At 43.6% G+C, this 22,577-nt stretch overlaps 1 protein-coding gene across 1 annotated transcript; it reads left to right on the plus strand.

Moving 5' to 3' along the window:
• Positions 1-9,270: 9,270 nt before the first annotated feature.
• On the plus strand, positions 9,271-22,363 carry Cd180 (CD180 molecule). The gene is made up of 3 exons (XM_021180896.2): positions 9,271-9,502; positions 18,152-18,318; positions 20,093-22,363. Exons 1-3 carry the CDS (start codon positions 9,413-9,415, stop codon positions 21,819-21,821), a joined length of 1,986 nt encoding a protein of 661 aa, XP_021036555.1. The 5' UTR covers positions 9,271-9,412; the 3' UTR covers positions 21,822-22,363.
• The last annotated feature ends 214 nt before the right edge of the window (positions 22,364-22,577 follow it).

A 22,577-nucleotide genomic window follows, 5' to 3' on the forward strand; every position in this document is an offset into this window, starting at 1 on the left:
AAAAAAAAAAAAAAGAAAAAAAGAAAAGAAAAATACACATGATCCCTCCGAGGGTCAGAGTGATGGAGACACTCCTTCCTGAGCACAGAGGTCCATGGGATTCAAGTTTGCACCAAATGCCCATCAAATTGTTCAATGTTAGATTAGAACTAGAAAATGCAAGCATTTCCGCATTTAGTTCCTGTATTTTTAAAATCAAATCTAAGAAGCATGAATTGCTCTAAAAAAGCAACCTTCACCCTCTAATCCTTACCCCCATGTCCCCAAAACCCTAAATATCCTTTAACATATCCCAACCACACAGGGGGCTAACAGGATTATGTAGACTGTGTCTTATCAGTCCTGATTACAGAAAAGGGAATTTAGTGAGTCTATGTGACGCAAAACAATGTTCCTCTCTCAGATAATCGGGAGTGGAGGGTAAGAGTTTGGTTTCCAGGCCTGCAAAAACTAATTTGCAAGGGTTTGGTTTTTTTATTTGTTTGTTTGTTTTATGTATGTGAGTACACTGTAGCTGTCTTCAGACACACCAAAAGAGACCATTGGATCCCATTATAGATGGTTATATGTGTTTGCTGGGGAATCGAACTCAGGACCTCTAGGAGGATTAATCAGTGTTCTTAACCGCTGAGCCGTCTCTCCAGCCCCTAACTTTAAAGTTCACTGAAAGGATTTGAATTCTACTTTAAAACAACAGAAACTAATATGTGAGAGTTACGGTGAGTCTGAAAAGCTGTTTAGAAAACACACAAACGTTTCAACCAACGTCGCCACTCTCAAAGCTCTATGTGAAGAAACTTGACTTTGCACCTTTAGTTGCTCAGCTCTTCTCTGGCCTCTATGTCTTTTATGTCCTCTACATAGGGTCCCACAAGCAGGCTGACATCGCACCACTGTCAAGAGCCTTCTTTCCAGAAAAGAAACAGAGTGCTAAGAGACACTGGCTGGCAAATCTAGTCAGGCACCTGGTTCAGCTACAGCACAGAGTTCCTCTCAGCCCTAGTTAATGGTCAGCAGTCATTACTTCTCCTAATTCAGAGACTCTGAATCAATGATAAGTTGGGCCTAAGGCAGTCACCTCTTGCCCCGTCATTAAAGCAACCAATTTAGACCATCCTTCTCAGTAGCTGGGAAAGTCACAGTGTTCCCTGGTGGAAGGCAGGCAAAGCCAATGCTGGGAAACACAGCGGACACTTGGTGGCCTTGCATAGCCCAAAACCATAGATTCTGAACAATTACAAAATATGTCTGTGTGAAGCCCCCGGGCCTGGGGATCAAGTCAGCGTGGCCTTGGCATTTACAAAACCCAAATGTCTTTATCTTCCGGGCAACAAGTCAGAGTCTGTCCAGATGGCATCTTGATTGCCTTTCGCCTAGCTGATGACATTTCTAAAGCTGACAACTCTTCCAAGCATTCTCTTCATCCCAGGAAAATGTGGCTGGCAAAATGTAAGAGGAAGAGTCACTGTAAGGAGATTGAAAGCTAGAAGGTTCTGAATGTAGGCCCGGTTTCCTCCATGTGGTTGCCCCTCGTTACTTTGAAGGTACTGCTGCTTCAAGCACTAACCATCCAGAGAGAGGACAGGAATTCAGCCTCGTCATCCACAGGCTTTATGAGCAATGGTATAAAAACTTCAAAGCTTTCATGGGGCCGTCTCACGTCATAGGCATTCTTAGAGGTGAGCATGGGAGGGACGGGTCTCTCTTTCACAGAAGAAACGGGGACACTTAGAAGCTAATGGTGTGTGCTAAGGTCACAGGAGGGCCTGTGTCTGGAGATTGAAACCTAACAGGCTGTTGAACTCTGCTGATAATCCTGCCAAAAAGGGAAAAAGAGTGGTTAGCCCGGCAATTTTGTTCATCAGCTCAACCACCCCCATCATGCTTTGCGTCATGTGGATGGGCTGTTTCTGGAAGAGAAGGAATTTGAATGAAGCAAGGATGGCAGGTCGCTGTTTAGGCAGTTGTTGCCTACCTCTTTGCTGGTTCAGGAAAACTTTGCTTCCAAAGTTCACGGTTAGAGGCTAACACTGTGACAGCACAAAGAACATAAAGAAGTATTTCAGGAAGGCAGAAGTAAAGGAGGGCAATAGGAATTCTTGTAACTCTTGGGACCACTAGACTCATTGGTTGTTCGTTTACATTCTTAATAATTAGAGAAACGACTAGGGTGGATTTGGTAAACTTATTTTTTAGTTTTAAGTTTTCTGACTTCAATGCACCAGTCTTAGGATCTCTGTGGTGGTTTGAATGAAAATGGCCAAACAGGGTCATAGGGAGTGGCACTACTGGGAGGTGCATAGAGAGAATTTCTTGTGTAGTGTATGGATACATGACCTGCCATCAACAACAACTGTAAGGGTTCATGATTCCCCAAAGAATGACACCCCGGAATCAAATAGTATGTAAACACAAAGAGTGTTTTATTCTGTATAAATCCAGCATACTGGGGTCTCCCCATTACAAAGACAGACAACCAAGTGAGTTTGCAGGCCTGATTTAAAGCACATTAGGGAATTCCAAGGTAGGTGACCTCTACGTTGATCTATTGGGTCCACGTCTACCGAGGTGTGGGGGGCTGGAAACTTGCTGGGGAAGTCTGGGAACTTCTGCCGATCCATTGTCCTTGCCCCAGGACAGATGGTGGGGCAGTTTCTGAGGCCTGGACTTGCCCAGTTCTTAGAAACAGAGATTTAGGCCTTGTCTCCTTAACTGCCAGTTTGAAACATGTCATGGAATCACAGCCAAAACCTATGGCCTATATGAAAGGGTGGAATAAAAGGAGGAACATCTGGTAGGCAGAAAGGATTCTGGGATAGAGCTAAGCACAGGAAGACTCACCGGGGACATGAAGGACAGACACCTGGAAGCTGAGCAGAGGTAGTCAGCCACGAGGTAGAACACAGATTAGACTAAATGGGGTATTAAGTTATGAGCTAGAATGAGCCAAAGTGTATGGCCAGGGTGTTTGTAAGTATAATAAAGCCTTAGAGTCATTATTTCTGGGAACAGGAACCTTACAATAGGGTGTGGCCTTGTTAGAATAGGTGTGGCCTTGTTAGAATAGGTGTGGCTTTGTGAGAATAGGTGTGGCCTTGTGAGAATAGGTGTGGCCTTGTGAGAATAGGTGTGGCCTTGTAAGAATAGGCGTGGCCTTGTGAGAATAGGCGTGGCCTTGTGAGAATAGGCGTGGCCTTGTGAGAATAGGCGTGGCCTTGTGAGAATAGGCGTGGCCTTGTGAGAATAGGTGTGGCCTTGTGAGAATAGGCGTGGCCTTGTTAGAATAGGCGTGACCTTGTTAGAATAGGCGTGGCCTTGTTAGAATAGGTGTGGCCTTGTTAGAATAGGCGTGGCCTTGTTGGAGGACTTGTGTCACTGGGGATTGCACCTAGGATTTCACAAAACCGAGACAACCCCATGGCAACTCTTCCCGCTGCCTATGGATCTGGGTGTAGAACTCTCAGCTACCTCTCCAGCACCATGTCTGCTGGCCTGACTCCGTGCTTCCCATCATGATGATAACGGACTACACCTCTGAACCTGTAAGCCAGCCCAGTTAAATGTTTTTCTTTATAAGAGTTGCTGTGGTCATGGTGTCTCTTCACAGCAACGGAAACCTTAAGACAACCACGTTATTTCAGATCTGAGAGTTTATCTCAAATTCCTAATTCCTATGCCCGCACTCCAGTCAGGCTTCTCTGCTTTTGAATATGACAGCCATTTTACAGTTTCAGAGGCAAAACACGGGGATTCATTTAACATGTGTGCCTTTATGAAAACACATTCAATGAAATAAAGAGAAGTTAATGAACAAGACTGACATTGTGGTTAATTGAAAGTTAAGGCTTAGCAAGTGTTGTAATGTATTGCCTGTCTTTCCAGTGTAAGTGGGTGACCATAGAAAAGCATGAAATCCAGATTTGGGGAGATGTTCCAACATCAGGCACTTTTTAAATGACTATAATGAAGCCAAAGGAAACAAATATTTCCACTAACATCCAATAATGGTCATCTTGGGAAGAGGCGAAACCAAGGACAGGAAATGGAAACTGCCCTTGCATCAAAACAAGAAAGACTCCTTCCCCTGAGTTCATAGGCCAGGAGGACATGGCCTTGGAGGTGAAGAAAGACTTGGGGGTATTTCTGAGATGAAAACCAGCTGTCCTTGGCATGTGAGGACACTGCCCTCTCTGTTGGCTACAGTGTCACCAACAACTTGCAGAACATCCTTCCCCAAATATACCTCATATTGATTGCTCTGAACTAATGGTGACTGAGAAATAGCGGGGGTGGGAGGATGGCTCTGTTCTCTCATCCTAAAATGGAGTCTAGATTTCCCAGAGGAAAGGATTCCTCCCTTCAGCATACAGAGAGCATTCTTGTCAGTGTAGACAGAGCCAGACCAACAGAACACCACCAATCTTCCAGTAAATTCACCCACAGATTCCTGACAGTTTTTCCACAGTCTAGCAGTCCTATCTCAAACAGCTTTTTCCTTTACCTCACCACATGTCCATAATTTATTAATCTTCATTAAAATGGAATAAGACACACTCCCTCACCCCTTCTGTCTAATTGTTTCTTTGGGGTTTGGAAAATATTCTCTTTTTTGAATGGCTCACCATGTACCACATAAAAAACATCAACATCAATTAGATGCCCGTGCTTTATGACCTGTTCATCTGTCTTCCAACAGTTCAGTTCCTAAGCCCCACCTACAGAAGCCAAGAGGAGAGACGAGACGTCTTTCCTCCCTACAAAATCAAGCTGTACATGAGAGAAGCCATGCCACCTCTCTGGAAGTGATTGGTGTTGAAGGGATCAATATTCAGCACAAGATACCCACAAAACAAGTTTCCAGAACAAAAAAAAAGATTTATTTACTCCAAAGGAACAAAGAGCAGAGGTCAAGAGACAGAGACAGGAGATAGGGGATGAGGGAAAAAACAAAAGGTACAAGGGAGAAGGGACAGGGGGATTTGTCACAGAGGGGACAAAGAACTGCCTTTTGATAGCAAGGAGACAGACTTGGCCCAAAGGCAAATGAGGGTTTATAAAGGCAAAGGGGAAATCCCATGGTAGAATGAGGTGTTTAATTTTAATTAGGCATGTTAATTAGGTGAGCCAAAGGGAGCTTTGATTGCTGGATTTGAGTACTTTGGTAGCTGGACCTTGGTGGTCAGCCTCCGGAGGAGGAATTGACCAAATAAGTGAATTGACCTTAATGTCTAGCTTTAGGAATGTAAGCTAACAGTTTTCTAGCAAGACAGAGGGAACGGGGAAGAAGGGCAAGATCTGTCATAGCCATGTCTGCTATGCTTATGCTGGCTAGAGTCCCTTCAAGGGTTACTGGCTCTATACAGCCTGATAACCCTTAGTGTTTCCATCTGCAAAGTAGCAAAGGATGTTTAGATATGTCATGAGACAGCACACCACACAACCCTCAAAGAGAGGAAGTCACTTTGATGGATGCTCTACTTTGGGTCTTTATGGCTCTACATCTTGTGTTATAACAATTTGATTAAACATAGACAAATCATCAGGAAATATAATGACCCCAACTAAACTTGACCATAAAGAATATTCAAATATTCAAGAATATTTTAGAGAACCAGGTACGTTGATCCACTGGTGGGGTTGCCACGTAATGGGATGAGGAACCAGGCTTCAGCTAAAAGCAGAAGCAAAACTAAACATGCAAAAAGGAAAGCAGTAAGTCACTGTAGCGTCTTCTGTTTCTCACATGATATAATTATTCATGCGGTACTTTTCAAACTTGGATCAGACAGCATATTTTAGCTTGTATATCCCTGAAAATGAATTAACCTTTGAATAACTACATGGAAAGCGTTTAAATTCCAAAGCTGGGTCTCTAGGGTCCTAAGTTATCCTTAGTGCTAAAGACTTACAGCAGTGGTTCTCCACCTTCCTAATGGGGCAACCCTTTAATACAATTCCTCATGCTGTGGTGACCTCCAACCATAAAATTATTTTCTTGTTTCTTCATAACTTTAATTTTACTACTGTTATGAATCATGATGAAAATATTTGTGGTTTCCAATGGTCTTAAGTGACCCCTATGAAAGGGTCATCAGATATCCTCCCTCCAAGGGAGCTGCAAACAATAGGTTGAGAATCATTGACTTAGAAGCACAAGAGTGATCACTAGAGGACTCACCAGACGTTCTGAGAATCATGTGCTAAGCGACTACAGACCATAAAAGATGATCTTTAGTAGAATAATAAGGTATATGGAATTTGTATGCAAATCCATGCTAATAGTTCATATAAGGACACCTATTGCTGTGGCAACTGATCAATAGAAATAAATGTCCCCACTGCCTCTTCTCCACTTATCCTCTTTCTCTCTGAAAGAAATCGTTCTCAGTGTGAACCATGGCTGCTCTCTCTCTTCCTGGACACCCCAGCCCATGACATTGTGAGTAGATTAGTGTTAGAATGTGATAGTTCCTCCCACCCCTTGCACCAGATAGCCTTTGCTAGTTTTTGTTTGCCAAGATGAAGCAAGGCCATCTGGAGGAAGACGCAAAGAGCAGATTGTCGGGACACAGCAAGTGTAACTCCATTTATTGGCTCAAGCCAACTTTGTTACATCAGTAAGTTGGAAACTATAATTTTAAAGTAGAGTAATAGGGTCTTAAATAAAGAAGTTCCTTAGAGAAAAATAGCCAAGTGTCAGGGAGGTTGCTCAGTGGCTAAAGGTGCTTGCTGCACAAATCTGATGACCTGTGTTCAATTCCCAGATCCTACATAAAGATGGAAGGAAAGAATTGACTCCACTGAATTGTCCTCTGACCGCCACATCAGCCCAAACACATCAAACATGCATAGACATCAATAGTAAATAAAAGTTTTAAAGAAACACTAGTCTATTTCCATCATTGATAGTTTAAATGATACAGAACCAGTTAGTGACAAAGACGGGATTCTAAGTCACTTTTCTGTGATCTTTGGGAAGTCTTCACAAGCAGACTGCAAGGAGTGACAGTGACATAGCTTGTGACATAGAGGGACTGGACATTTTTAACCTACAAAGGGGAAGGATTGGAGACATTATCATTTTAAATACCCGTAGGACTGATAGATATGAAAGGGTTTGAATATGCCCACTTAGTAGCTAGAGGGAACCAGGAACACTATGGGTACAATATAGGGAAGATTTTTACAGTCAAATGAAAGACCATACCGTATATATTAACAGCTAAAATTGCCCAGACCAATTTCTTGAGGAATGGTGAGTTTTCTGTCACTGAGACATTTTGGGGAAGCCTGAAAAACAGTGCAGTCTGTCTAACCACAGCGGTGGAGCCAAGGGCTGTGGAGGGGAGAACTGAGGCATGAAAATCGTTTGAATGGGGTGACCTTTAGGGGACTGTGATTCTATACAACCTGGAACCAAATAAGGGCTTCATTCTTGCTTCTGAACTCCAAAACCTATCTTCCTATCTGTTTGCAATAGTTTAAATTTTAATCTATTTCATATTTCAGGGTATTATGCCCTGAATATTTGATTTGAATGCTGTGGCAGAAGGTCACTCATATTCATTTATTTTCTTTTACTCTTATACACTGGCAGGGAGTCTTTTGAATCCATTATGCAAACGCACGCAAATCATATGCAAATGACGTGGTCTCAGAAAAATGACAAAATCTTATGGCCATCAAACCTTTCTTCAAGACAGAAAGTAATGCACCTTTTCAGTGTCTCTGGGGTAGGGACAATTTCCTGAGAGTGATATTTACATGACATTGGGATTGGTGGCTCATAGCAGACGTCCCTTCGCATTCTTTATGCTTATGTAGGGCTTTAAGGTTAAGAAAGCATTTTCCTACAAAGGATCCCATTTGATCCTCATAATTACCATGTGATGTAAGCAGAACAGCCCCCCCCCCCCGACTTTCAGATAAGAAGCTACATCCGGGGAAGTGTGGTGTCTTTTTGGAGGTCACTCAGATGGCCAGCAGTGGACCTGAGGCTTAGCATTTTTGGTTCCTCACTGTGATGGGTGCCTTCTGTGAGTTCAAGTGTCCTGCAATGCACCTTTATTGGCTTAGATCATGTTTTGCAAATAGCATCTTCAGAGGTATGCTTGTTGGTGAGGATGGCGTTTTATGGACCGCCTAGTTACTGAGAACATCCCTAACAAAGCCCAAATGAGGAGCTTTTCCTGCCCCTGTTCAGCCTCTGCTGATAAAGATGAGTGAACATTCCTTGTCCTGTCTACTATTCAAGTCTATTCAATTGTTTTAGAAGGCAACACCAGCTATCCTCCCATACACCAACTGGTTCAAGGTCAGAAAAAGACCTGTGGTAGCTAAGGTCACTGGGTAAATGCTTGATCTTTTTCTCTCCCTGCCACTCCTTGATCTTCCAAATAATTACTGCCCCTATCAAAGGGATTTCTCTATTGCTTTTCTCTCCCCTCTCCCCTAGAAAGGATTTCCTGTAACCTGGGCTGGCCTCAAACTCCCTCTGACCTTGAATGGCCTATCTTCCTGCCCCTATCTCCGGAATGCTGAATTTCTGGGGGCTATGCCCATGACTGTTGTATGGGACGCTGGGGATCAAACTTGGAAGTTTCATGCATGCTAAGAAATCACCCTAACAGCTGACTTATTCAATGCCAAAGCTATTATTTCTAAGGCAAGAGGGACCCCAAACTGATAGACTTATTTCTGCTCCAGCTGTCTTGTTTAACTTTGAGCCTTTTGTGAAACCAGACCAGGGGCTTTCACCTGAGCTATTTTAACAGTCCTAAGTCACTAGGGTGAGAAAGTAATCCCTGTCCACAGAAAGAACAGCAGTGGTCCAGGAAGCAGCTGAGGTTCACTCAGCTAGCAGGACCGTTGGGCCTATCTCCTTCTGCCCCAGTCCCCAGTGTCAAAGCCCTCAGTTTGCTGGAGGGAAGCTCTCTGCCCTGCTCCACCCTTCTCCTAACCACTCACAAGGACAGCTAGAAGAAGTGGTGTCCATCGTGAGTGCAGCAAATTCCTGCATCCACAGACTCTCACAAGGATAGAGACTAGAAACTGACTGAGTGGCCCAAACCCCTTGAAACTAGCTTCAAGGCAGTGGGAAGCATCATAGTGAAAGTCTAGAGAGCTGCACAACTCATCCGTGTGTTTGACAGGAAATGCAGTAGGCTATCATGGGGTAGGGCTCTTAGTTATTTTTGGCCAAGATGGTTGGTATGCAAAAAGAACTTCCCTTTTTTTTTCTTTTGCAGCACAGATCCACAAATGCTGAGCAGTTCCCAGCATTTCGGTTCTAAGATCGACCTTCTGAGCACTTCATTGCCTGCCAAATTGCCAGGGCTATTAGAGTGTGATTAGATTGCTTGGCTCTGAGCATTAGATAATCCTACGCAGCTGGGCTTGCTCTGGACCTGGGATGGCTCCGGACATCAGCTGCTTCTTTTTAGTGGCCCTCTTCTTGGCCAGCTGCCGAGCCACCACATCCTCAGATCAGAAGTGCATTGAGGTGAGTCCAAACTATTTGTCTCTACCCAGCTGCTGACACTTGCTGAAAAACTTGAGATATCGTCTACAGATTCATCTGAGCTTTGGCTCTCAGTCTCTACTGTCCTGAAAAGGACAATGGGAGATATCAACAGGGGTTTGGTGCAAAGAGCAGATCCCCCTCAATCCTGATGCCTAAAGCTGTTTGTGCACTGTCCTAGTACATGGTCACTCCCCACAGAACCCTTTGGTTTCTTAGCTGTCTTGATAAGGGCTAGTAAAGACAGGCTCATGCCGAGATTCAGAAAATTTATAAGGATCATTGTGAATACAGATTGATTTTCTCCTCCAATTGGACAAACCCTTCCATCTGTAGGACTAACCCACCAGAGTAAATCTGAGACCCGAGGCAACTCAAACCTTCTGGTTTAAACTGTAACAATATTTATCAACGTATGGGAAGCCATGAAGAGAATGGAGAGAGAGAATGGCCTCGATCTTTTGCCATCTTAAACCTCCCTACCACTGTCCTTGACCCTGGCCAGTAGCCAGTCCACGTGGGCCTGCTTGACAAATGGTGAAGGCAGAAAAGACTGTGAGCCTTGATGGCTTGGTTAGCCGCTTTCCTACTTGGAGACCAAAAGGAGAATGTAAGCCAGGGATAGCTAGAAGTCAATGGTATAAATTGAACCCAAAGCCAGGACTGGAATAAAGTCTGGAGCAGAAATAAACAGAAGCTTGTTAGCCTTGGATTTGGGTAGATTCGGGATGCTCTCAGACAGAGCAGAAATAGAATACCAGGGAAATCCAAGGCAGGGATGTTGTATTAGTTTCTTTGGGTTTCCAGAAGCAGAGCTTCAGAGTGAGGGATATTACACAATAGGAATGTAGTGTTTGTCGTTTCTGGAGGCTGGAGATCCAGGATGGAGGTAACAGCAAGGTTGTTTTCTTCTGAGGACTTTCCCTTGGCTTTATTGTTGGTTGTCCTCTTGTGTCTCTCCAGTGTGCCTTCCCCATGCTTAGGTGTGTCTCATTTTCTCTTATTGGGACATCAGTCATGCTGGCTTAGGACCTACCCAGCGTTCCTCATTTTACTGTAATCATATCTTGAAAGGCCTTCTCTCCAGTTATAGTCACTTGAGGCATGGTGTCCTGGGAGTTAGAACGTCAGTGGCAGAAGTAGATGATTGGGAGGATGGGACACAATTCAGCACATAAAAGAAGTAAAAGAGGGAAGGGCCTCCCTTCAGCAGCCCCAGCTCCACTCACTGCATTTAAGTTGGGAGCTCAATGACATGCATCCTGTAGATATCTTAGGGGGGTCAGGATGGGGACATCACCTCAGTGACCAAGGACAAATGCCAGGCACCTGCAGACATCATCTCCAGATGGGATGATCCTCCCATTCATTGGAGTTTCACAGAGCAAGGCAATATGCAGTGCAGCACTTGTGGGAAGTCGGTCTAGCCCTTCTGAGGCCACAAGGAGTCCAGGAAGGAAGCTCTCAGCGGAGGTACTGAGCCATTCAAACTACCCAAGGACACACCAGGCTCTGGAGCTGCAAGTTCCCTTTTGTACATGACCCTTATATTGGCAGAGGGAAGAGGAATGGGGCAAAAAGAGAGAAGTTGTCTGCCTTAGGCCTCCAGTACTGTGCCTTTCAGGTCCTGAAGGTGGGGCTCAGTGCATCCCCTAAAGACCCTGTGTTAAAGTGGAGATTTCCTTTTGGATAGACAGGTGAGGGCGAAGTCTTCTAGTCAAGCAGCCCCAACAGCCACCCTGTGGCTACACCCTAACAAGGGATTAATTTTAAATAGCCTTGAAACCTGTTTTATTAACATTCAATCTCTCTTCTCTCTTCCCCCTTCTCTTGTTTATTCTTTCTAAGCAGCCGAATTCCTGAACTGTTTAGTGCATGAATATGATGGGAGCCTGTTTCTAAGTGTTCCTGACCTCTAGGGCACAGGCACGTGGGAGAATGCAGGGCCGATTAGGAAAGACTGTGCTTTTGGTTTCCATGTGTGGTCTCCTCCATCCAAACTAGCCTGCCTCCACCCACCCTTCTCCTTACTTCCTTTTCTTCCTCTTCCCACTTCAAGCATCATTAGGCACTTGCTGCCTGTCTGTCCCCATGACTCACTATCCTGAGCTTATCTTGCCTACCATGATAAGAAGGTTTTGTTTTGTAAAATAAAAATCTTCTTTTCAGATTATCAAACTTTAGTTGAAGCAAGACACACATACAGAAAGTCCACAGGGTCCTAAATATGCAGTTAATATTTTCACCAATAAACATACTCAGGTACTCCATACACAGCTCAAGACACTGTAGGAACTCAACACCCCAGGAGCCCTCAAGCCTCCTCCTAGGCACTAGGTCCATCATCACGGTTGCTTTTGTACCTGTTAAAAACTAACTTTATACACTTGGGGTCCTATCGTAGAAACTCCAGCTCCCTGGCTACTTTTGCTTCACATTGAATTGGTGACACTTTCTGAGGACATGTGCAACAGTCATTTGTTGAGTCCTACTGTTGAGTAATACTCTTTTGGGTTGAAGACCCCTACCACAATTTATGTATTTCTATTAATAGAAAATTGCATTGTTCATAATTTTTGGGAGGTATATATGATATTGGCCTAGAAGTTTCATGATTATGTCTTTCTTTAGTAAACAAACATACATATTTACATTAAATAGCTTCATAGAGATATTTGCTCTTGGTGTGTGTGTGTGTGTGTGTGTGTGTAGGGGGGTCTGTATAGTATGCACTGCTAGCTTTATAAAACATTGCTACTAATTAACATTTGTTGGCATCTTATGTGACTTTTGATTGCTTTGGAGTCTTATTATCATTTGATTTTAAATGTGAGCCATCCTAACAGTTGGGAAAATAGTATTTTATTGGGATTCCTACTGATGAGTTATTACATTGAGTACATGGTCACAGTAGCTTACATACCTCCTCTCTCTCTGCACTGCTGAGAGTCAAACCCAGTGTCTCATGGTAGACAAGCATCATGTCGCTGATGTACCCCCAGCCCTCTCCTGCCACTTTTGAGTAAGTGAAATGCTTATGCCTTTTGCCCTTTTCCCTCCTTTGTTGCCTTGATTTGTAAGGGCTTTTCCTTACCTGAATGCCAACATGTTCCTCTACTCTCAAACTTCCCTTTCAACTCTAAAATTATCTTTTGCCAACTGGAAGTCCTTAGTATTATCGTAGCTCAAGTTAACATTTTTCCCTGTTATTTTTAATGCATTTCTAGTTTAAGAAATCTTGGCCTGCCCCAGGCTAGGATGATATTATTCCACAGTTTCTTCTGGAAGATTTATTGTTTCATATTTCTATGTTTCACGGCTCAAGGACTGATGTATATACATCTGTGTATGCGTGTATGTTGGGCAGAAGTCGGGATTAATATTTTAATAAGTTTTTTTGCTTAAAAAAGTTCCAACCTACATGCAAATTCTGAGAAGGTTGTAATAAAACTCATGAAGACGCCACAGAGACTCTTCTGTTGCTAAATGCGTCATGTTCTCTGTACGCATATCACAAAATTACAGCCATGACTAGGCCTTGAGAGATGAGCCTGCTAGTGTCCCACGACTGCTACTGTTACGTTATAACAGTTTCAAAGCACTCTGGACTACTTCCAGAGACCGTGAGCTCACTTCCCAGACCCCATTTCAAATATGTTCCTCTTGACCACTCTGTTCACTCAAAACCAGGGTAAGATAAAGTCTTTCTGTTTCTAGGAGTGGGGTGGGCTTTAAGAACTCCAAGTTCACAGATGCAAAAGCTTTCCAGGAACTTTAGATGGTGGGGTGATGTGCAGATTCCATACGTGGGGACTCCTCCAGCTCAGGGCCTGTCAGGCCCTTGTCTGGATGCTTCTCACAGCACCCCTGCCTGCAGGGTGAGCTTATTATCCCCAAGCTATAGCTGGGGAAAAGAGAGGCCCGGGTATCACAGTGTCGTGAGCTTAGATTTGAAGGGAAGCAGGCTAATTCAGTAGAGCAGTGGTTCTCAACCTTCCTAATGCTGTCACCCCTTAATACAGTTCTTCATGTTGTGGTGACCTCCCAAGCATAAAATTACTACTTCTTAGCCATAATTTTGCTAGCATTACAAATCGTAATGAAAATATCGGATATGCAGGATATCTGATATGGGACCTGAATGAAAGGGTTGTTCAACACACCCCATCCCCAAAGCGGGTCACAACCCACAGGTTGAGAACAGCTGCTATAGAGACTTCGAAAACAAAGTAGGTTTAACTGGAAGGTCCTTCACCCAGAGAAATCAGCTTAACGGGATAATTTTAGGGCTGTGTCTTCCTGGGAGGTTTTGTTTCATTTGTTGTTTTGTTTTGTTTGCTTTGCTTTGTTGTCAAAGAGTAATCTTTGCTCGGGAATTTAGCTTACCAGTCAAAAATTGCTCCTTTGGTTCAAGGGGTGATTAAAGGGAGGGGTGGGGGAGGGGCGGTATTTCCAAGGCCGCCTGCCTGCATGTGTCAAGTGTACTAGACATCCAGAAAAGGTGGGAATAAGCATTCCAGCGAAATTCAAAGGCTTCTAAATTAGAAAAAACGTCTCAAGCTTGCAAGGAGAGAAAATGCAGCCGGACGTGCGGGAACTGAGATACAGCAGAAACAAAATAACGTCCTGATTGGAAAAATGCAAAGGAACGCTTGCAAGGGAGAGCAGGTTGCAAAACAAAAGCAGCACTTGGGAGCCCTGCTCTGGGTGACAGAGGCCCAGCTCTGTGCCCAAGCTGAGGACAAAGCGGTTGGCACAGGTCCCAGTGCGCTTCCTGAGCCGGAGCAGAGTGTGTGCAGTTGCACGCATCTGAGTGGCTTTGCTGAAGCCCGGCCAGCCCCGAAATTCATGTTAAGGATGGGCACTGTCTGCAGTGTAGCGAGTCAAGGAGAAAGAGTGAAAAAACAACTTTGGAAACTGCCCATCTCCAGAAAGAATAATCACACGGGGCTCAGAGAGCTCTAGCATGGCCAGGGAGGAAATCCCAACGTGCATGATAGGTTCTGGGAGCGACTGAACTGTGTGTTGCTTTCCTGCATCCTCCCTATTCATCCTCTGAAGTAGGAGTGGTCCTCTATGACCCCATGCTGTGCTGTTAGAACTCACCCAAAGCTTTAACCTTAGTCACTGTGTCGAGAAAGTTCACTGTAGAGGGTGTGTGTGAGACCTGTTGTGTTTTGGCGTCGGTGTAATGTGCCAGGAGAGGGCACCTCCATGGGCCTGGCCAAGGTGTCCACCTGAACATTCAAGCCATGCGACAGGCCTAATGTGAAAAAGGTTTATTGGTAGGATGAGGCAGAGAAAGGAGAGGGACAGAGAAGAACAGAAAGAGAGAGGAGAGAGGGGAAGAGAAGAGACCGGCCAGGAACACGTAGAGGGTTGGGGGAGCACAGGGAGAATGAAGCTGAGTAGTCCACATAGGCCTGACTCCAGGTGCTATATAGTCAGGGAGCTGTTGTTAGGTAACTGGTGGGCGGAACCTAGAGGATTGGCTAACAGAACCCAAGACCTGTTTGGTCTGAAAGTGGAAAAGGCTTTGGTGGGCTCCTGCTTGGCACTATCTGTCTGTCTGTCTGTCTGTCTGTCTGTCTGTCTTTTGTCTGCTATATCATTGCCTTACCTAGCCTTTTCTAGCAGCTCCCCGTGGCCCCAGCTCAGCAGAGATCTGCCTTGCAGCCCCTACTTTCTGAATCCCATCAGTGCAGTAAAGTGCTTTGAAAGCTCAGGAGAGGCTGACATGGGAAATAATTTCAGTGTCCCGGGCGTGTATATGCAGGAGAGGGAAATCGTTAGCCTTAGACCTTTTGCTGTAGGATTATAATAGAACTGGCAGACTGGGGGGCTCCCTTTTCTCCACACTTATGGAATATGCCAACGGGGACCAGAAAAAAAAATATAGTGTCCAAGGGATCGGGAACCATAGTAGCATTGAGCCCAGGGCTGTCCACACAGGTTCTCTCTGGGTGAGCCTCAGTCATAGGCACCAGGGACAGTCTGGCAATGTGCTTTTTCCCACCAGTCAGCTAAATCTAAGTTTTAAATGCAAAGTGTGCATTTCAAGGACATTATGTGGATGGATTTGTGACAGTGCCTAGAGGACTCTGGGTCTATAAAAATGGAGAATAAATTACAAGGGAATATAAATATGGCATTTTCTTCAGCGACACTTATAATAACCTCACAGCACAAAAGGAAACCAGTGATTTCCTGGAGATGCGCATGCTTCGTGGAGCCAGGAGAAAGTGTGCCACGGAGCAGGAAATAGAGTTAAGCAAAGAGGAACTAAAGGGATGCCAGCTCAAGAGCTGGCCCTCCAGAGCGAAGGAAGGTGTGTGTACTTCTGTCTCCGACTAGGGAAATCTGTTTGTTGTCAGCAGAGGAAGGCAGCTGAACTACACTGGGGTGGGGCAGCCTCAGTGGGCTAGCAAGCACATCCAGGACCAGGAGCTGGGTGGTTACATGAGTCCGCATAGACTGTGAGATATCTGAGATATCTGTGAGATATCTGAGGAGTAGTCCCTGTTCATCTTCCTGTACCTTCAATGGTACTTTTCTTTCCTAGGAGCCCCCCAAGGTGGGACCTTTCTACCTACTCCCCCTCATCAGACATACACCAGCCCTCTCTACTGCAGCACTATCAGATAAACCATGACCATAGAGTTCTGTGGCCTTCTGATGAATATATTCCCGTATCTACTTAGTTCAAGATCTGAATCTTAGATTAGGGATTGAGGAGGCAATCCTTATTAGATTTCAGAATCTTCAACTATGTTGGACACAGGATGGACTCAAAGCCCCACAGTCTGGTAGTCACAGCCTGCAGATCCAAAAAGGGGAAATGATTTATGTGTTAAGGTTGAAACACCCAAACTATATGCTACTTAGTTTTCCTTTTAACATTGCATCTAGAAAATGTATTACAAAATAGTTACAAGCGCTTCCAAATACCCATCCCTCACCATCCAAGGGCCAGTAGCACTTGAGTTCACATAGGCTGTGAGATATCTGAGTCCTGTTGGTCCCTGTTGCTCATCTTTCTGTATCCAGTTCTCTCTCCTCCCCTCCTTTTCTGCTTGTTTAGATTATTTGTTTGTTTGTTTGTTGAAACAGGGGCTTTCTCTATCTCAGACGTGCTAAAATTCATAGCAATCCTCCTGTCTGAGCCTCCAAAGTGCTGGGATTATAGACTAATCTCTCTCTCTCTCTCTCTCTCTCTCTCTCTCTCTCTCTCTCTCTGTCTGTCTCTCTCTCTCTTTACTTTTTTTTTACTAAAGTATGTTAAAACAAATCTCAAACATGTCATTTAATCTCTAGCTACTTTAATGTGCACCTCAAAAAAAGACTTAGCCTGTCTTTTACATAATCCCATTAGCTACTGATGTTAAGAAATTCACTCCCACACCCCCTGCAACCACCACTTTGGAAAATTTATTACTTCTCAATATCATTAAATCTTGTCAGCCAAGTACTCTGATGATTTATAGAATGTCTTTTCCTAATAGTTTTCAAAATCATGCAAGGGTTAGTCTATTGTTTGCTTTTCTAAGTCAACTTATGAATATATCTTTCTCTTTTAAAAGAACTTTTCAACGTGTGTGTACACACCACGGCATGTGGGTGGAATCAACTTGCAAGGACAGCTTGCATGAGTCGGTTGTTTTTCTTTCTATCCTGTGAGTTCCAAGGGTACAAACTCAAGTTGGCAGGCTTGGTGGCAAGTGTCCTTATCCACTGATTTCCATCACTAGCCTCTTCTTTATTTCTTAACCAAGGTTTCCTTCCCCTCTTCCTCCTCCTTTCTTTCCTTTGTCCCCTTCTTTCTCCAGTTACTGTACGGACCGTCTCACTTTCTGTATTTGTCTGACTGCTACTTTATGGCTGTTTTAACTTAAATCTGCTCTGTTGCTCACGTGGAGACAGAAAGCTAGGCCTAAAGTCTTTACTAGATTCAAATGTATTCCTTCATTTGGTAGCTTGTTTTGGGCAAGACTATTATTTCTATAGGGGCTCCTCTAGGGAGAACCACATTTTGTTCACCTAGACGCATACCAATAATAGAGTAGCTACTGACAGTCTTTTTCTCTTCCAGTACTGAAGAGTGAAAACAGGCTTGTGCATGCTAGAAAGCTCTCTCTCTCTCTCTCTCTTTTTTTTTTAATTGTCATTTGTTCGTTTGTCTGGGGGGTGTCTATTTGTTGAGACAGGGTCTTGCTCTGGAGCCCATTCACAAACCTCCTGTTTCTCTCTCCATAGTGCTGAGATTAGAGGTGTGCCCTCCATACATTGGCTTACAGCCAGTCCTTGGCTAACAAAGTGTAATTTTCTCAACATCATCTAATGCCACCACTCAGAATTCTCTGATGGACCACAAATGTCTTTTACTCACTGATTTATCTGAATCATCATCTAAGCAAGATAGAGTGCTTTATTATCATTCTTTGTGGTTTCTTACTAAAAAAACCCTATGATGAATATGATTGTGCATAAGCATTTTATAGTTTTGCAAGTATATTTTTGATAAAGGTTACTAGACCAGGGATGGCTTCTCAAAAGGCAAATCACACATGAATTTTCTAGAGAGTGAATCAAACCACTAAATCCAGTATTAATTTATATTGCTTCTCCCATCAGAAAGAAGCCAACAAAACATACAACTGTGAAAACTTAGGTCTCAATGAAATTCCCGGCACTTTACCAAACTCAACAGAATGTTTGGAGTTCAGCTTTAATGTCTTGCCTACCATTCAAAATACGACCTTCAGCAGACTTGTCAATCTCACTTTCCTGGATTTAACCAGGTAGGTATTTCATTTCCTTGAGTGCTCTTGACATTTTACTTAAGCAAAACTGTATTCTACATCCCAAGTGTCTCCGATATCTCCTCTAGGGTCACAGAGAAGCTGCTTGTGTGTTTATCCTTTCCTAAGAAATGCATTCCGAGTGCTATTTTCTATTGCAAATAAATGCCAGTCAATTAGGAAGAAAATATTCTGTTCTCTAGCTCTGCCGTAGTAGAGCTGTCTCGAAAGTTCTAAGTGGTTCTCAACCTGTGGGTCAGGACCCATTTGGGGGTGGAATGGCCCTTTCACAGGGTCACATATCAGATGTCTTGCATGCCTACATTATGATTCATAACAATAGTTAAATTACAGTTATGAAATAGAAACAAAATAATTTTATGGTTCGAGGGTCACCACAACATGAGGAACTGCATTAAAGGGCTGTGGCATTAGGAGGGTTGTAAGCCACTGGTCTAGGAATTATTGATGGCAAAAATAAAAGCAAATCTTGATCAAATCAGATACCATATTACACTGCCTGCTATTAGAGTTGGCTGTCACTGAGCAATGGTATTTTAAGAGAAATTCATAGATCTCTCTAGTAACTTTGTTTTTGTTTGTTTGTTTGAGACAAAGTCTCTCTATGTAGTCTTGGCTGTCCTGGAATTTACTATGTCAGCCAAGCTAACCTTGAACTCACAGATCATTGCCTGCTTCTACCTCCTGAGAGCTAGGATTAAAGGCTAGCACCCCTACATCTGGCTTCTATTAGCTCTTTATTTACCTGTTTTATACAAATTGGATAAAGAGTTCCATTATCTGCTCTAGAGGTGAATCGTGATTCCAACTTGTGAAATATGGCTGAAAAGTTTTATGTGAATGCTGAAGCCATGTTTGAAAACAAATGGGCAGAAATATCTAAAGCAAGTGAGGGTGTGCGACTTACATATGTGGAAAGAAGAGAGAAGCCTGAGGCTTCCGAGACACCTCTAACCCTTGTAGCAGATTTCCACATTGGTCCTTACGTTCCTGCAGAGCGGGAGAACACACGCACCTATGATGATCTTTGAGGGAGCCATCAGTATGCATGTGTGCAAACAAAGGAGTGTGTGTTCACGTGCACAAGTGTGTAATTGACTCAGTGTTTTTTAGATATAATACCAGAATAGTGATTTCTTTGCTGTTTTCCAGTTCAAGAAGCATTTCCCATCTATCACCTGACACATAGTTCTTCATAAACTCCTTTTACATATACCTGATGAGGAAAGAGCAAGACTATAGCCCAGTGGTAGAATGTATGCTTAGCATGTGCTAGGTCCTGGATTCAATCTTTAATAACACTGCCCTCCACAAAAAAAAATATTAAAGGTTGTATAGGTTGTATATTACCCACAATGTTAGCAATATATATTGTCTCCTATGCAGATATATAGTTTTTTGGTATAGTTTATATTAAATTAAGCAGTAAATCATAGTTTGGTTTTTTACAATCAATCAAATCACTTGTTTTCTCCCTTACCGTAAAAGAAAGAAATTTAAAAATCCCTGAGCGTTCACTCTAAAAGGGACAAGGAATATAGATTAAATTCTGAATCAGAGTGTTCAGGACTAAGGCTATTCACTCATCCAAGAAAACTACTCTACGAGTATGGAAGAAAGTTCTGGTTTACCTTTCAGTAATGTATACTATTTGGTTATTGTACACAGTGGATTTGTTAATCTACTGCTGTGCTGGTGTGGGGTTCATTTGTCCTTGTATAAGTGATTGCTGAATGCTCTTATCTTCTTTGAGGTGCCAGATTTACTGGATACATGAAGATACTTTCCAAAGCCAACATCGGTTAGACACACTTGTACTAACCGCAAACCCCCTGATATTTATGGCAGAGACAGCACTTAGTGGGCCTAAGGCACTGAAGCATCTGTTCTTCATCCAAACAGGAATATCCAGTATTGATTTTATCCCAGTGCACAATCAAAAAACCTTGGAAAGTCTCTATCTTGGAAGCAACCATATTTCCTCCATTAAGCTCCCCAAAGGTTTCCCAACAGAGAAGCTGAAGGTCCTGGACTTTCAGAATAATGCTATCCATTTCCTGTCTAAAGAAGATCTGAGCTCTCTACAGCAAGCCACTAACCTGAGCCTTAACTTAAATGGAAATGACATTGCAGGGATAGAGCCGGGGGCTTTCGAGTCAACTGTCTTCCAAAGTTTAAACTTTGGAGGGACTCGGAACTTGCTAGTTATCTTCAAGGGTTTGCAGAACTCTACGATCCAGTCTCTTTGGCTGGGGACATTTGAGGACATGGATGACGAAGATATTAGTCCTGCCGTGTTTGAGGGTCTCTGTGAAATGTCTGTGGAGAGCATCAACCTACAGAAGCATTATTTCTTCAACATGTCCTCCAACACATTCCATTGCTTCAGTGGCCTCCAGGAACTGGACCTAACAGCCACTCACCTGAGAGAATTGCCGTCTGGACTTGTGGGACTAAGCACACTTAAGAAATTAGTTCTCAGTGCAAATAAGTTTGAGAATTTGTGCCAAATCAGTGCTTCCAATTTCCCCTCCCTTACTCACCTTTACATCAAGGGCAACACAAAGAGACTTGAGCTCGGTACTGGCTGTTTAGAAAACCTAGAAAATCTTCGTGAACTTGATCTCAGCCATGATGACATTGAAACTTCCGATTGCTGCAACCTGCAACTCCGAAACCTGTCTCACTTACAGAGCCTGAACTTGAGCTACAATGAACCCCTGAGCCTCAAGACTGAGGCATTCAAAGAATGCCCTCAGCTACAACTGCTAGATTTGGCATTTACTCGACTAAAGGTTAAAGATGCACAGAGTCCCTTCCAGAACCTCCATCTTTTGAAGGTGCTCAATCTCTCCCACTGCCTCCTTGACTTCAGCAGTGAGCAGCTCCTCGATGGCCTGCCAGCACTCCAGCATTTGAACTTACAGGGAAATCACTTTCCAAAAGGGAATATCCAAAAGACCAACTCACTTCAGACACTGGGAAGACTAGAAATCCTGGTTTTATCCTTTTGTGATCTCTCCTCCATTGACCAGCACGCCTTCACCAGTCTGAAAATGATGAATCATGTAGACCTGAGTCACAACAGGCTGACATCCAGTAGCATTGAGGCTCTTAGTCATCTTAAGGGGATCTACCTCAATCTGGCCTCTAATTGCATCAGCATCATCCTACCCAGTCTCCTCCCCATCTTGTCCCAGCAGAGGACCATTAATTTAAGACAAAATCCCCTTGACTGCACTTGCTCAAACATTTACTTTTTAGAATGGTACAAAGAAAACATGCAAAAATTCGAGGACACAGAGGACACTCTTTGCGCAAATCCCCCATTGCTGAGGGGCGTCAGGCTCTCCGATGTCACACTATCCTGTAGTATGGCAGCTGTGGGCATTTTCTTTCTTATTGTATTCTTGCTTGTGTTTGCTATTTTACTGATTTTTGCAGTGAAATATTTTCTCAGATGGAAATACCAACACATTTAGCTCAAGGTTTCCAGAGAAGGCAGATAAATGTGTTTAGCAAGATTGTCCCAAGTGAAGAAACTGTCATCCTTGAGTGAGCAGACTTTTCTATTAGTTCCTAAGGCTGGGCTGGGGGTTCACTGAGCTTTTATGAACATATGTCTTACTCATATGAGTCTTCCATGGTGCTGTGGTTGGAGGACCAGACATGGCTGTGAGACACAGAGGCAGTCCCTCCAGTGAGAAGTGACCCACAGTCAGCTCTACCCATCTGAGAAAGAAGAGCATTTACCACAATCATCATCATCTTCCCCACCCCACCCCTCTCACTCACCCACCCCAGCCCCAACCCTGGCTCCCCCCCCAGCCCAGCCCCCACCCTGGCTCCCACCCCCAGCCTAGCCTCCACCCAACTTGACTATGCTGGGGCCAACTCTGATCCTCTGCTCTCTTTCTCTTACACTTCTGACATTTTGCTTGAGGCTGAGCTCTCTGTCATCAAGTCATTTGGGGAAGTCAGGTCCCAACAAAATCTAATGCTCATTATAAATGACAAAAGATTAAAAAAAAAAAAAAAAAGAAAAAACCCAACCAACCAACCAACCAACCAACCAACCAACCAACCAATGAATTTAAAAGAAAAGACAAAGTAATAAATTCTGCTCTCAACTAGATTCTATTAGTCACCTCAATTATTTCCTTTCTAAAGTTTTGAGAAGCCCCTAGGGTGTGCCACAGAACAAAACTTGTAAAGCCTGTCCCCACCCATCCTTAAAG

This window comes from Mus caroli, chromosome 13, assembly GCF_900094665.2.
Source record: "Mus caroli chromosome 13, CAROLI_EIJ_v1.1, whole genome shotgun sequence".
Taxonomy (NCBI): domain Eukaryota; kingdom Metazoa; phylum Chordata; class Mammalia; order Rodentia; family Muridae; genus Mus; species Mus caroli.

Bases quoted from the DNA above. Each gene is read 5' to 3' on its own strand.
- Cd180 (XM_021180896.2), top strand. From the start codon at position 9,413: ATGGCTCCGGACATCAGCTGCTTCTTTTTAGTGGCCCTCTTCTTGGCC. The intron at 9,503-18,151 runs GTGAGTCCAAAC...TTCTCCCATCAG, and splicing joins CAGATCAGAAGTGCATTGAG to AAAGAAGCCAACAAAACATA. The intron at 18,319-20,092 runs GTAGGTATTTCA...ATCTTCTTTGAG, and splicing joins ACTTTCCTGGATTTAACCAG to GTGCCAGATTTACTGGATAC.